A 14,091-nucleotide genomic window follows, 5' to 3' on the forward strand; every position below is an offset into this window, starting at 1 on the left:
TTATTTCACTTTTATCATCATTATTATATTGATTGATTTAATATCTCAGAGTTTTCATTTGATTGAATGGTTTCAAATTATTATTGATTTACTTCATTTCTTCAACAATTAAAAGGGTAAGAAAACAACACAAAAGTCTTTAAATCAAACAGAATCAATCACTAATTATCCTTAATCGATCAACCAAATCACTATCAGCAAACTTGTTAACAGTCAACAATTAGACTCATATAACTTTTTCAACTCTTAATTTGTTAACAATTAACTGTCAACATAAATTATCAATTCGTAGTAATTAAAGATATTAGGTTTTCTAGTTTCATATTGACACTTTCATTCATCAAAAGGTTGAAACAAATCTATTGACTTTTCAGTCAATTAATGAGAAAATGAAACTCACCCAGAGACGAAACAATTAAAATCAAATCAAAAGTTAATTTAATTAATTTTTCTGATTCTAAATCTTATTGATCGATCAGAGCGCCAACCGGTGTTCGAGATTCAAACTAACCTTTGATAGTAATTTTTGTTTTCTACTTTGAAATTGTGATTTGAATCAAATTGTAAACAATTAGTTGATTATCTGCAATTGAATAAGTTTAATTAAACTGTTTGTTTTATGAAGGTTTTTGAATTTACTATGCAATTGAATTTGGACATATCTTTTATTACACAATCTATTTAGTAGTAGGTTGATTTTTTTTGTTTGCTTCTGATTTGCTTACACAAGTTTACTTATTGATTACAATTTAATTTACAATGATTAAGTAATAATTATTTGTAATTATCTTATTTTACTTTTTGTTGGGTTGATTATCTTTGAATAAGTGTCATTAAATCAGCTCCTTTTGATATTTTGATAGTAGTTATAGTTGTAGTAGGAATTAAGGATTAAATTGGTTTCCAAAAAAAAATTGATTAACCGCTTGTGCGAAAAATATTTAGACACTTGAATGAGGTTTGATTTTGAAATTAATTGACTCTTCCAGTTAATTGTTATTATGATACGATCTCATTTAGATGTGTCTTTATTGAACTTATTCTCCTTTCGTATTGCTCACTTTCTTCGTCCATTTCTTTTTGAACTTTCGTTAGATTCTGGAAACAAAAAGCAAGATGAATGAAGGAAAATTAGTGATAGAAGAAAAAAAAACGTGATTAATGAGGAAAATTTGATAATTAACCTCACTAAGAGCATCGAAAACGTGTAGATAATTAACAGATGATTAACTTACTGCGATCTTTTTTGACAGTTTGTCGACTGCATTGGTTTTCTCGCGAATCGTCAGTTTCAATTGTCCAATTCTTCCGTTTAATGATTCTCTTTCTTTTTGGGACTCTGTTAAAATTAGAAGAAGAGAAATTAATTAGTATCAATTGAGTTTAAGTGTTAAAAGAATGAGAAAAGTTAAATTGCAATGGACAATTAAATTGTGGATTAAAGGTCAAGGTAGTTAATGAGAAATATGAAATTCAGTTATACCAAGTGCATATTTTTCATATGCAGTTGTTATCGCTTCAATTCCAGGCCATTTGAAGCCGACGGAAGATGTATCATTGTGATACGAAGCTTCTGAATATTTTGATTCATGGCGATCCTGGTCAGTGATTTGTAAATTGGTAGATTTGTGTTTATTATTTAATCGCGATGAAGAGGGAGGGAGAAGATCATCTTTCATTTTATCTTCATGATTGTTGATTTTCAAGGATTTATTTAATAAAATCTCTTTATTATCAAGAGATTTTAATAAACCTTGTTTCGAGTTGGTTTTTGATTGCTTTGATTGTTTACGATCTAAGGTAACATTTAAAGTTCGCCTTTGATTGTGCCATGAATTGTTAACTGCTAACGGAACAGAATTACACTCATGGGAAGGTGGTGAAGAGAAAGAGGAACTTCCGGTGGTAAATGTCGGTGTTTTAGAGTTTAAATTGGTGTTATAATTGTTCAGGTAACCGTTTTTATTATAACGATCGTAATTATTGTAAACTCTTGGTTGTGAGGTTAAATATTGGAACCATTTATCGAGCGCTTCCTTGGTTAAATTGTTGGTTATCTTTCCATAGGATAGATTAATTGATCGACGTCGATCTCTCTCTTCAAGAACACCTTCCCAGATCTGTTCACGTTTCTTAATTTCATCGGCATTCAATTCATGTTTAAGGCCAAGTAAATTCATATAATTAAATTTATCTTCTAATTTGTCTTCACATTTGAATAAACTATTGGGTAAAATATCAGTTGGTTGTATGAAAACATTTTCCGAATCAAAAAATTCAGCCTTTGGCATCTTATACATTGAGACCAATGGATAAGTATCACTTTTAGATTTGAATCGACGACGGGAAACATACTTCTCAAAAAGGATCTCATTCCTGCGTTGCAAGGTTATTAGTCCCAAGGAATTGAGAAAGTCCACTTTTTCCGGTCTATCGTCAAGTTTAGCGGGTGGCCCAGTGGTGATCATATACTTGCATCGGTACCGCGCTTTTTTCATCTCGTTTTCCTCTTCATCTGAAGTTTCCTCTTCACTGTAGATGAGTTCATCTTCATCTTCACTTGTTTCAACTGATCCTCGAGATGCTGCTCTTTCAGCTCGCTCTTTCCTTTTTACTTTTAGCTTCATTTCCATAAGATCTAATTTTGAGATTACCTTCTCAATATTTTCAGCGTTTTTCTGAGGAGAATGATCTTTATGACCTTGCGCTAGTTGAGGTTGAGGCGGTTGATGTAATTTTAATGGTTGACGACATTGAGGTTCAACTTCATTGGTTAACTTTTTCGATGGTGATGTGTTGTTATTGTTATTGAAATTTATTTGACGAAGTGGAGGTGGCGATGGTTGTTGTTGTTGTTGTTGCGATACTTGTGACGAGGATGAAGATGACTGAGGTGTAGGTCTTGATTTTAAAAGATGAACTTGAAGATCTTGCGATGAGTTGATGAAAAATGGCGACGAATGATTACTGGGAATGAAAGTTTCGGGCTGATGTTCAACTGCCGCTGATGGTTTAAAGGAATAGTCTCCTGGTATATCACTAAACCTTTGCTTTTTCGAACTACTAAAATCGATTGGGACTTCGAATGCAACATTTCTTTTAACATTATCGGGAAACATTCTACTATTGTGAGCATTGGAATTTACATGATGATGTCTTGAATCATCTCGTTCATTAATCTGAGGTCTCCAAAGATGATTATTAACATTAGATGAGGATGTAGTTGTCACTGGACTATTTGTAAATGTGATTGTTGTTTGTGATGAAGAAGGACCAAATTGTTGACAAGTAAGTTGAGATGGATGTTCTCGTTTTAGATCAACCAAGATAGCGCTGGTGGTGCTTTTCTTGTGGCCTTGATGAACACCAGTTGTGTTTGAAGTTAAATTCATGGGCCTTGGACCAGGATTGCCCATAGTTATCGATCCATTAGGTTGATGTTTTTTATTAGAATTAGAATTTGTATTCATTTCCCTGGTAGACATTCCTGGTAATGTATTACCATTATTTGGATAATCTCGACCCGAGATCCATGTTCACTGTTGGTCGAGTGCATTTTGTAATTTGTTGGACCGGAAGATGAGATCGGAGGATGTTGATGAGGATGATGATGATTGGAATTAGATCCATGACCAAGTAAACGTTGTGTCTCCTCATTAAGTACTCTTTCCTGGTGTGTTGCTAAAAGTTCAGAGTAACGGGAGCTCATCTGATAGGAAGGCACATTAGAGTTCGTTGAAGTGTGTCCAGGTGATAGATCGGAATGACTTAATGGTTGAACATTTGAGGTTTGGTGTAAATTATTTGACGAGGATCGGATGAGACCATATCTTTCAAGGTAAAGTGGATCATCAATTCTGTGAGAAAAAAAGATAGAACCGGAAAAATGGACATTAAAATAACTGGAAACTTAAAATTGGAAAAGTAAACAAACATTTCCAACTTACCTGTACGGTTGTGTTGGAGGAGGAGGTAGAGGATGTGAAGACAAATTGTGATGTGAAGATTGAGATGATTGTGGCATAGGTGCTGATGGATTTGCATGAGATGAACCAATAAATGGATGGTATGGATAACCCGCTGCAACTGCCGCTGATCTTAACCTTTCACTATATGGTAATATATGATTTCCAATATTAGAGGAAGTGGCGGCGGATGGTGTTGTAGATGACCCTGAATTTGCCGAAGAGGGTCCAGAGGAAGATTGTTGTTGTTGTTGTCCACTATTGAGAAGACCATCTTCAAGACTAGACGATGAATTGGCTGGTAATGAACCTCGGTAAGGTTGAAAACCGGAATCATTATGATTACCGATAGAATTGATTGGATTAGCAGCCGATGGATGAATCAATTGATTTGAATTAACTCCTAATGGGAAACAAGAATAAGGAGAGAAGAACAAAAGATTTCGATTAATCATTTCTATTCGATGAAAACAATAAAAGATGCGAAATATTCCAAATAAGAAAACGGAGAAGTAGAAACACTAAAATCAATTGTTATATTGCTTTTTCTACCAAAACAAAGAGAAAAAAGATAATTGAATCAAAATTGCCGATAATTGGGAGATTTGATTAATTGTTTTCAAGTTGAAACAAACAATCTAAAAGTAAATATCAGGTAGAGAGTAACAATTGAAAGTTGAAAAATCGCAAATGATCATAAACATGGAAGATTAAAAAAGGATGAAGATGATAAAAAGAAGGTATTGGAATCGGATGAGTCGCATTGAGAAGGCAGAAGCTAAATTGAATTATGATAGAAGATCGATACTTGAGCAACAAATTTCGTGTCTTCGAAATTGAACCGAGTCGAATCAACATTAACTCAGTTTGGGTTCAATTATGTTTTTCTTTGGTTTTTCCTATGTGAGGATATTCAGAGATAAATACAGAGGATGAGAGAGAGAGGGAGGGAGGGAGAAGTTTGTTGTTATTACTTCGCTTTAATTTTCTCTCTCTTTCGATCTTCACCAAATAGCTTGTGTCAAAAGTCTCTTCGTCTAGTTACTTCTTCCTCTATGACTCTCTCTCTCTCTCTCTCTCTCTCTCTCTCATTCACATAACTCAGCTGACGCTTTAAAGGTCCATAGTTATCTTTCTCCTTTCCTCATCATCATCTTCATCTCTCTCTCTCTTTCTCTTCCGTTCTATGTTTTTTGCTTTGCCCTTTTCCCTCTTCCTATTTAACCAGACATTTCCCAGGATTATTTCTCTATTAGTTGTTCTTCTCCATCTCCAATAGAATGTCTTATCTTTCTTTTCTTCACTAACATCATCATCTTACTCTCCGGTCTTAACCTTCCTCCCTCTTTCTCTCTTCCTCTGTCTGTTTGTCTCAATTTCTTCTCTTGACTTCTTTCTTCAGGTGAGAACGGGACGAGGTAGAGCGAGAGAGAAGAAGACGAAAGAGAAAAACAGAGAAGGAGAAGGAGAAAAAGAAAGAGGGTGAGAAGGGGACTAAGAGGGGATAGTATTTAACAGTCAATGTAAAAATTTTTCCGGTTAAGCCAACAACAGATTTAAACATCCATTTTATATTAGCTCTCTCAAAACTTCTCGAGTCTCTTTCTATTTATCTTCTCTTTTTCAATGTCTCTCTCTCTCTCTTTCTAATGCTCACTTGATATCTGGTCTCCATCATAAACAAAATTACATATAAACATATTACGGTGTAACTTGCATAGTCAAGACTTCAAGGACAAAATAAAAACAATTGAGACTCACAGCTCACTGACGACCTCCAAACGGATAAAAAAAGCTAATATTTTAGGTACATGAATTTAATCTGGTTGGATACATGATAATGTTTTGTATTATTGTGTAGCAATAATTGACGGAATCACTTTCTTGATTCTTGAGCAACAACTGAACAAAGAAATTAGGAAAAGCGAGAGAGAGAAAGAGAAAAGAAAAGAAACTCAAATTAAATTTGATAAACATAAAAGCAAAGTTATCAATTGTTAAGGTAGATAGACACACACACACACACATACAGGATGATGAGAAAAAAAAGAGAAATTAACAAGCAATAATCCATATAGAAATTAAATCAACTTGGCGCGATTAAATTGTAGTAAAAAAAAAATCATCTAGAGAAATATAATTAGCAAGCAAGTTTAATCAATCCGGTTCGAAACTTGAATCGGCCTAAATACTATATACAACTTAAACTCTCCACTATTCAGCTACTAGAAAGAGAAAGAAGAGAGCGAGAGAGAGAGAGAGAGATATTCTTACAAAAAAATGACCTTGACTCTAAATTAATGTACGAGAAATGTGAAGGAGAGAGAGTAAAATAAAAGAGAAGGGAAAGAGAACATCGGTGAGAAGAAATAAGAAGAACAGAAGAAGTAAAGTCAAAATCAAAGAAGGAAAAATAAGAAAATATAAGAAAAAACTTTCATCCATTTTAAATATAAGACAGAGAGAGAAGAGAAAAAGGCGAAGGCAGCTGAGAAGCGGGTTAACACATTGGTAGAGCCGAAAGTGTTCAAACTAAACTAACTAAACCTTTTTATCCACTAACATAATGAGAGGGATTAATTTTGAGATTAGAATTGAATCAACATGAATTAGTGGGCTAATGTTAGGGATAGAAAATTGTTTTAATGATATGTAATGACGATGACAATTCCTACCCCGATGAGATTTGTTGTAAGTTGTTGAACTATTGGAGGAGTTGTTGTTGTTATATCCATTTGTTGATTGAGAAGTAAAAATATTTGGTGACAAAGAAGAGGATGAAGATGATGTTGATGTTGTGGTTGTTGTTGATGGTGATGATTGTAGAAGTGGTGAATTCGTTGGCGGTGGTACTTGTGAAGAAAGTGGATGAACAGTCATTCCAGTGGAGAAATTTTTCTCTAAGATAAACTTTTTCATTGAATAAAATGGAGTAAACTTTGTAGATAGAATTCACAATAGAACAAAAAATTCATTAAAAGTGAGAAGAAATTAGAAAAGAACAAAAAAAATGTCAATCCAAACAAGAAAAACACTCACACATACAGACACAAAAACACCAATAAACTAAATGAACCACAAGAAGAAAATCTATAGACTTAATTAGAAAGACACATTAATCACAACAAGAACTAAATTAATTAAAATTTATTCTTTTCGTATAAATGTTGACATGTGATGGTCAACAATTAAGAATATTAACTAATTAAGGCACAAGAAGAAATTAAAGAAAAAAAGAAAAAACTAAAACGAGAAAAAAGAAACACAAACTGAATGAGAATAGAAAATAAGTGAGAATATAAAAAGAGAGAAGAACAAGAATGAAAAGAGTAAGAGAGAAAAGAAGAAAATAGTGAGTCTTTCTTTTCTCTTTCTCTTTAATCTGGTTACGTTAATCTCTTCTCTCTCTCTCTTTGTTACCTTTCTGGTTTCTTTTTTTGGTTTAAACATTTAACTTTAACTAGTTAATCTTTTTAATCACCATTGACTTAATGATGGTCAGTTGATTGGATGACCAATAATCATTTCAAACGATTTACCTTCTAAATCATCTTGGAGTTTCAACTTTACTCTATTAAATTGTTTGACGATCAATCAGATAATCTGGTTAATTTGGTTAATGTTAAATCGTTTTCATTGAGGTTATTTGATTGTTTGCAGGGAGAATATCGAGATAAAGATTAATTGGTTGGCAAATTCGGATTACAAGATTGAAGATTTTCGTTGATTCACTTTGAGTAATTACCCGAAAATTGATTAACTATTTAGAATTTACAATTTTTTTTCCACTCAATTGATGATGATGATGATGATGGTTGATTCCGAATATGATTCTATCCCGAGGAAAAGGATAAAATTAATCAACAGCGGAACCAGATTAACGATAATAATTTTTATTTACGAAGCTCTCTATTGACATCCTATTGACATGTGAATGTTGTTACAGTTTAAATAGTAAATTCTGTTTCGAACCATTTGAACATAATTAATAACAGTCAAGGAGCTTTTCTTTTTTCTTTTAACAAGGAGAAAAGAAAAAGAACAAAACAAACATGAGAAACATGAGCTACCTAAAAAGATAAAGATAAAGAAGAAAAAAGAAATTAAATTTCCATAATTGTAACTGGAGGAATCATTTACTTCTTGGGCTCCTCTTTTCCTGATTTTCTAAATTTAGTGAAATAAAGAATGAGAGCACCGGTTACACTAAGGGTGAGAATGGAACAGTTCCGACGCCCAGTGTTGGTGAAAGAATTAAAATATTTGGACATCCCAGTGAATTGGGCTTCATCAACGTGTTCACCATGTCCGGCCATGTTCAATTATCTATAAAATTAGAGAAAAATAATCAAAATGATCAATATAAACAATCAAAATGAGAAAATATCTCAACAAATTACACAAATTACACAAATGAATCAATTATGAATCAATAGATCAAGTATACACATTTTGAATGGATGCAAACAAAGATACTTACTGGTAATTAGCAAATTAGACACAGATGAAAGGTCAATTGATTCAAGTAAATTACACAATTAAGAGCAAATTTAATCACAATTAGACTTGAATGTTTGTCCTTTTCAAGATTTTTTTTCTTGTTTTCCAAAGTCAGGGAACGTTAACTAATAACGTCTAGTAAATTCTTCGTAATTTGGAGTCGAAACAAAGATAATTAACTTATAAAAAAATTACAATTAAATGGAAATTGAGTATTTTTCGAAAAAAAATGTCTGAATTACAACTAAAATCAAATTCTATGTTAAATTACTCGAAGAGATTTCATTTAATGAGTTTGTTTGACTTTGATTTTTACAATTGTTACAAGAAGATGAAAGTTTTTTTTTACAAATTGTTAAGATTAATTGTCTTGACTGATTACCAATTAAAACCCTCTTCATCTGTTTCAGGCTTATTGTATAAATCATATAAGGCTCGTAAATGTCTAAGAAATTCCGTTAAATTGTAACCATATTTTCCCGATAACGGAATCACTGGTAATGGTAATTCACCTTGTTTAGTTTCCTTTGAGATATAATTTCTTAATGAATTTAGATTTTCTTGCCATTCATCTGAATCGTATTTAGATGCAATTATACAATTGGGTCTTTTAGATAATCCAGGTCTAAATTGTTCTAATTCATATCTTAAAGCTTCTAATTGTTTCCATGGTTCGGATAAACTAACATCGATTACGTAAAATAAGCAGACACATTTTTCAACATGTTTAAGGAAATCAAGACCAAGACCTTTATCTTGATGAGCCCCTTCAACTAATCCAGGTAAATCAGCGACTGCAATTTGCTCATAATCCGAATAATCAATAACACCAATGTGAGGGACTAAAGTTGTAAACGGATAATCAGCAACCTTTGGTGTGGCTCTTGAAATTGCCCGAAGTAAAGTTGATTTACCAACATTTGGAAATCCAATTAAACCTGCATGGGCAAAACACCTCATCTCAAGAATTAATTGTCGCGTCTCTCCTTTACCACCATATTCAGCTACCCTGGGATGACGATTTTCATTTGTTAGATAGAAATGATTCCCTTTTCCACCGGCACCTCCACGAGCAGCGATAAACATTTCACCATCTTTAATCAATTCGATTAACATTTTCCCACTTTGCTCTTTAACCTGTGTATTGATAGGAACCTCAACGAGAACATGTTTTCCACAGGCTCCTGTCATATCTTTATTCATTCCTCTTTCCCCATGATTTCCTCGATAAACTGAAATTAAATGTGATAAAGATTTGATTCTTCTATCAGCTCTTAATATAACATGGCCGCCATTTCCTCCATCTCCACCATCGGGTCCTGCCATGTCGTTACACCAAAGATGTAGAAATGATATCTCACCATCTCCGCCATTACCACCAACAAAATTGACACTTTTAATATCAAGAAAGGTATGACTCTGAAAAGAAAAAGTTGTTAATCAAATGAAATATTTACTATAAGAAACAATTTGTTGATATAAATTAATAAATGATTTTGATTACCTTTAAATGATATGATCGATTCTTATGAGGTTTTAATGCTTTTGCATATGATAAGGATCCAGTTGGATAGACAGGGTTACCTTCATCATCTTCAAAGGTAGATAATCGTCCACTTTCATAACCTTTAATTGAATCAGAATCAGAATGACAATTTAATTTATCTTCTTTATCACGATAAAAAGCAGCCAAACGAATCCATTTTTCCGAATCACTGGCAACTCTTTTCTTACAAAATCTTAACGATTGTAACAAAATTCTAGACACTTTTGGATAGAAATTACTACTAATTAATGGAGAAATCATTTCCTCATTGATGAATAAATGAATTAAATTGCCAGTTGAGAGAAAAACAAAATCAAACAAAGACAATTAAGTTAATCAACCAAAGTAACAAAATCAAAACAGTCCAAACATATGAGTAAAAATGTTGATCAAGAAAAAGAAACAAAAAAAAGGCGGTTAATTCAAATCGCGAAAAGAAAATTGAATTAATCAAATTGTTGATTATGTTGATTCGGAGAAATTGGAAAAGACAATTAAATTAATTAATCACCTAAAGAATAAAGTGAAAACTAATTGTTGTCAAATTTGTTTATCGTTTTTGTTTTTACTTTGATTCAATTGATTTTCAATGAGATTTACAAAGTTTAATTTGTTTTTCTTAATTATTACAATCAAAGACCAATTAATTAAAATTAATTGTAATGATTAATAGGAAAATTGTTTTCTTAGTTTAAAAAATGGCAGAGATTAAGAAATGCTTTGTTGTCTTGAGATTAATCAGATTGTTACAATTTAATGAAAGGTTTTATTTTGAGATCAATCATTTGAAATGATAATTCAAAGTGATTAATGTTAATTGTTTGATTTTAAATTATCAAAATTAAGGTCCCAATATTAAAAGGATATATAAAAAAGTAATTAGATTATAAATAAATCTAAATCGTGAGAGGGAAATGATCAAGATGAATTATTAGTTAATTTCTTGAGATGAGAAAAGTAATTCAAATTAAACATTTGAGTACATTTACTAATCTCAAAATGATTAAGAATTAAAGAGAGAGAGACTTTAATTAATTGTTTACCCAAGAGAAAATGATTATAAGGATTGACGAAAAGATAGAAATCATCAGTCGACAATTAAGGAGAAATCAATTTGATTTCGATTAATGAACTAATCGATCTATGGATCAAATTGTTACAATTAGTGGCGAAACTATCAATATACAAGAAACTTTGAGGTAATTGAATTGATTGTATTAATTTGGACAGATGATAATAATAAGTTGAATGAATTATATGAGACGTTGATTAGTTTGAAGAAATTAATTGCTAGAGATTAATATATAATTAGTAAAAAAATTGATGATGAAAGAGAGAGAGAGATGAAAAAATGATTCTCAATAATTAAAGCCAATTGTTGAACGAGAATCATTGAAAGTTAATTGTTATTTAGATTTTTTCTTTCGATTTGAATTTGATTTCTCTTGGACAGCGGCCTCAATGTAACCACATTTAACGAGTAAATCGCGAGCGACATTGTTTATGTGCTTGAATCGATCGGCTCCAAGATTCACTCCGCCGTACCAACGACTTACCACAACGAGGACATTTTTAACATCCAAAATTTGAAGAAGATGAAGTAAACGGGCACCGGCGGCAGTTTCACCGTCATCATCAAAATCCTGAATGAAAGTGTGATGAGATGATCCACCGCCACTGCCACCCCCGCCTCCGGCTATACGATAAGCGACAATATTATGAGTTGCATTGTCTATTTTCTTGTTCGCCTTCAAAGTGACCAAAGCTGATTGAACTTGGACAATACAATCAACCGGACAGATATGAGCTTGGAAAACACTTCGACGATCAACAATTGGCTCTCCATGGACAAATTTAATATCATTAGCGACTCCATTGTGATCTTTATGATGATGATAATGATGATAATCAAACTCCTCGTATTTATATTCAGCATTTTCATCATTTTCATCTCCACCGCCTCCTCCATCACCTCCTTCATCAATATCTTCATTCAGTTTACCTGAGAGAGACAAAAGAAAAGAAAAGAAAATCAAAAACTTTCAATAATCAATTCTAATTCCATCACACAATTAACATTGTTTTCTTATTCTCATCAGTAATTAAATAGTGATTGATTTAATTACTTAGAGAAACTTGATTATGATTGATGGAAATTGTTAGTGTGAAAGGTAAGAAGTTTGTTTCATGGTTAAAATCTTCATCGACATGATTGCTAAGATTCTGGTTCCAGACGATAATTTATCACTGAACCATAGAGAGATGATGATGATGATGATGTTAATGATGATGAAACAAGAAGATGAGAAAGTTAGAGAGAGAGAGAGAGAATTAGATTTCTAACAAATTAACCAAAGACGAAGACAATTTGGTTGGATGAGTTGAGTTACCATAACTTTAGATTGAACCATTTCTAGGTAACTAAAAACAACCAGTAAACAAATAAATTGCTCATCAAATTCAAGGTAAACAATTAGATTTAATCATCATCATCAAATGATTAAAATAGTAAAATCCCTTTGAGCCTTGATTGTAATGTTTTCTCATTCACAGTTAGTTTGTCCCATTTGGATTATGTAAATCAAACTAATCCTATGAGAAAAACAATTGATCATATTGATCATTAAACAAATGATTCTGTGAAAATTTCAAGGTTACAATCAAACAGAAATTATAAAATTAAGTAAACAATTACATCTAAACTGCAATTAAGTAGCAACAATTAAAGCAAAATCCATCAAATTTTGTTGAAATTGTTTCTTAATCAAACAAATAAATTTACTTTTTGTTGGTAATGAAAGACACACAATCAAATTTCAACGAAAATGAAACAATTAAATTTACCTGAACAGTGTTGATATTTATTACCATGTAAAGAAGGTGTTAATTGTTCATCACAATTGTTATCAGGGGTGATTGAATTTCCACCGGTTGTTTCATTAGTTGAACCGTTAATTGAATCAACGTTTTCATCTTTATCAAAATATTCACGAGCTTTTTCAATCCACATATACAATATGGATTCACCTTGATTGTCCAAGTAAATTGTATTTAATTCACCAACTAATCTACTTTTGAGATTACGTGACATCCATGGAGCACTTAGAGTATAATAAGGTGGACCATTAAGAGGATAATCAAGAGAAAATCTAATATCAAGTTTAATTGTTTTCTCATTTTCCTCGGGATGAGTTAGAGTAACGGAGAAACCATGACTTTCCTCCTCTTCCAGCATCAGATCATCTCCATAAATGGCTGAAAGAGCTTCAATCTCATATTTACGAAGTGTTTCATTATCCATGATTAACTAATTAGATTGAAGAAATTAAATACACGAACAAACAATTAACACAGTGATTACCTGGGATTAGATTAAAAGTTGAACACAAAGATGAAGTGAAAACAAAAACAAAAGCAACACGTGAATGAAGGGGTTGATATGAAAAAAGAAAAGAGAAAATTTTCAATTTCTTTTGTTTTTCTTTTTTTTTGATGGCGAGTAAGTCAGAGGTTGAGAAAACAATCAAATTAAGCAAACAATCAACAAATCTAATGATCTTAATGATGTTGATGAGTCAGGCGAGAAGAGAGAGAAAATCAAATGGGATGATTCAAATGAGAGAGAGTCAAAGGATGTTAACAGAAAATAAGAACACTGGAAATATTATAAGATGAAAAGAGTTGGAGGAAAAATGGAGAAAAAAAAAGTCAAAGAAATGATGAAATATTGAGAAGAACGGATGAGAATATGATGACCGAAAGATGACCAATTGTTGGGAAAGAAAAAGAAACAAATATAACCAAAGGCCTGAGATGTTTCTAGTTGAACACTTGAGATGCAATTGAAGATGAAACGATGTAAACATAGAGAATTGAGTCTGTGTGTGAGGGAGAAGAGAGAGAGAGAAGATAATTCTACCTGAAAAAGAAGATGAAGATCATGTTCATTTTGTGAACTTTGTCTTTCTTTCTGGGAGAGAGAAGAAAAAAAAAGGATTCTCTTTGTAGAACAAGAGAAAAAAAGATCAACACTCAACAAGATTGAATTGAATTTCCAAGAATTGGGATTCCCCAAATTGC

General features: G+C 32.1%; 3 protein-coding genes across 3 annotated transcripts; all 3 read right to left on the bottom strand.

Annotated features, from left to right (window-relative positions):
• Window positions 1-575: 575 nt before the first annotated feature.
• On the bottom strand, window positions 576-7,430 carry LOC128392878 (probable serine/threonine-protein kinase DDB_G0282963). Its single transcript, XM_053352963.1, is given in 7 exon segments — window positions 576-1,098; window positions 1,236-1,339; window positions 1,484-3,523; window positions 3,526-3,857; window positions 3,948-4,368; window positions 6,641-6,902; window positions 7,386-7,430. Coding segments are annotated over 7 exon segments (3,288 nt in total). The 5' UTR covers window positions 7,416-7,430; the 3' UTR covers window positions 576-999.
• Window positions 7,431-8,720: 1,290 nt separating this feature from the next.
• Window positions 8,721-10,369, bottom strand: LOC128392879 (mitochondrial ribosome-associated GTPase 2-like). The gene is made up of 2 exons (XM_053352964.1): window positions 9,970-10,369; window positions 8,721-9,884 (listed from the first exon to the last, which is right to left on the bottom strand). The coding sequence occupies exons 1-2, from the start codon at window positions 10,270-10,272 to the stop codon at window positions 8,844-8,846; spliced, it is 1,344 nt and encodes a 447-aa protein (XP_053208939.1). The 5' UTR covers window positions 10,273-10,369; the 3' UTR covers window positions 8,721-8,843.
• A 319-nt stretch (window positions 10,370-10,688) lies between these two features.
• On the bottom strand, window positions 10,689-13,993 carry LOC128392806 (protein IMPACT-B-like). Its single transcript, XM_053352884.1, has 2 exons — window positions 12,856-13,993; window positions 10,689-12,013 (listed from the first exon to the last, which is right to left on the bottom strand). The coding sequence occupies exons 1-2, from the start codon at window positions 13,310-13,312 to the stop codon at window positions 11,418-11,420; spliced, it is 1,053 nt and encodes a 350-aa protein (XP_053208859.1). The 5' UTR covers window positions 13,313-13,993; the 3' UTR covers window positions 10,689-11,417.
• Window positions 13,994-14,091: the final 98 nt, after the last annotated feature.

Source organism: Panonychus citri, unplaced genomic scaffold, assembly GCF_014898815.1.
Source record: "Panonychus citri isolate SS breed McGregor unplaced genomic scaffold, ASM1489881v1 Contig00137, whole genome shotgun sequence".
NCBI lineage: Eukaryota > Metazoa > Arthropoda > Arachnida > Trombidiformes > Tetranychidae > Panonychus > Panonychus citri.

Excerpts from the sequence above, each read along its gene's own strand:
- LOC128392879 (XM_053352964.1), bottom strand. The coding sequence starts at position 10,272 with ATGATTTCTCCATTAATTAGTAGTAATTTCTATCCAAAAGTGTCTAGA. Across the intron at positions 9,885-9,969 it reads ATCGATCATATCATTTAAAG|AGTCATACCTTTCTTGATAT; the intron begins GTAATCAAAATC and ends TTTTCTTTTCAG.
- LOC128392806 (XM_053352884.1), bottom strand. The coding sequence starts at position 13,312 with ATGGATAATGAAACACTTCGTAAATATGAGATTGAAGCTCTTTCAGCC. Across the intron at positions 12,014-12,855 it reads TAAATATCAACACTGTTCAG|GTAAACTGAATGAAGATATT; the intron begins GTAAATTTAATT and ends TGTCTCTCTCAG.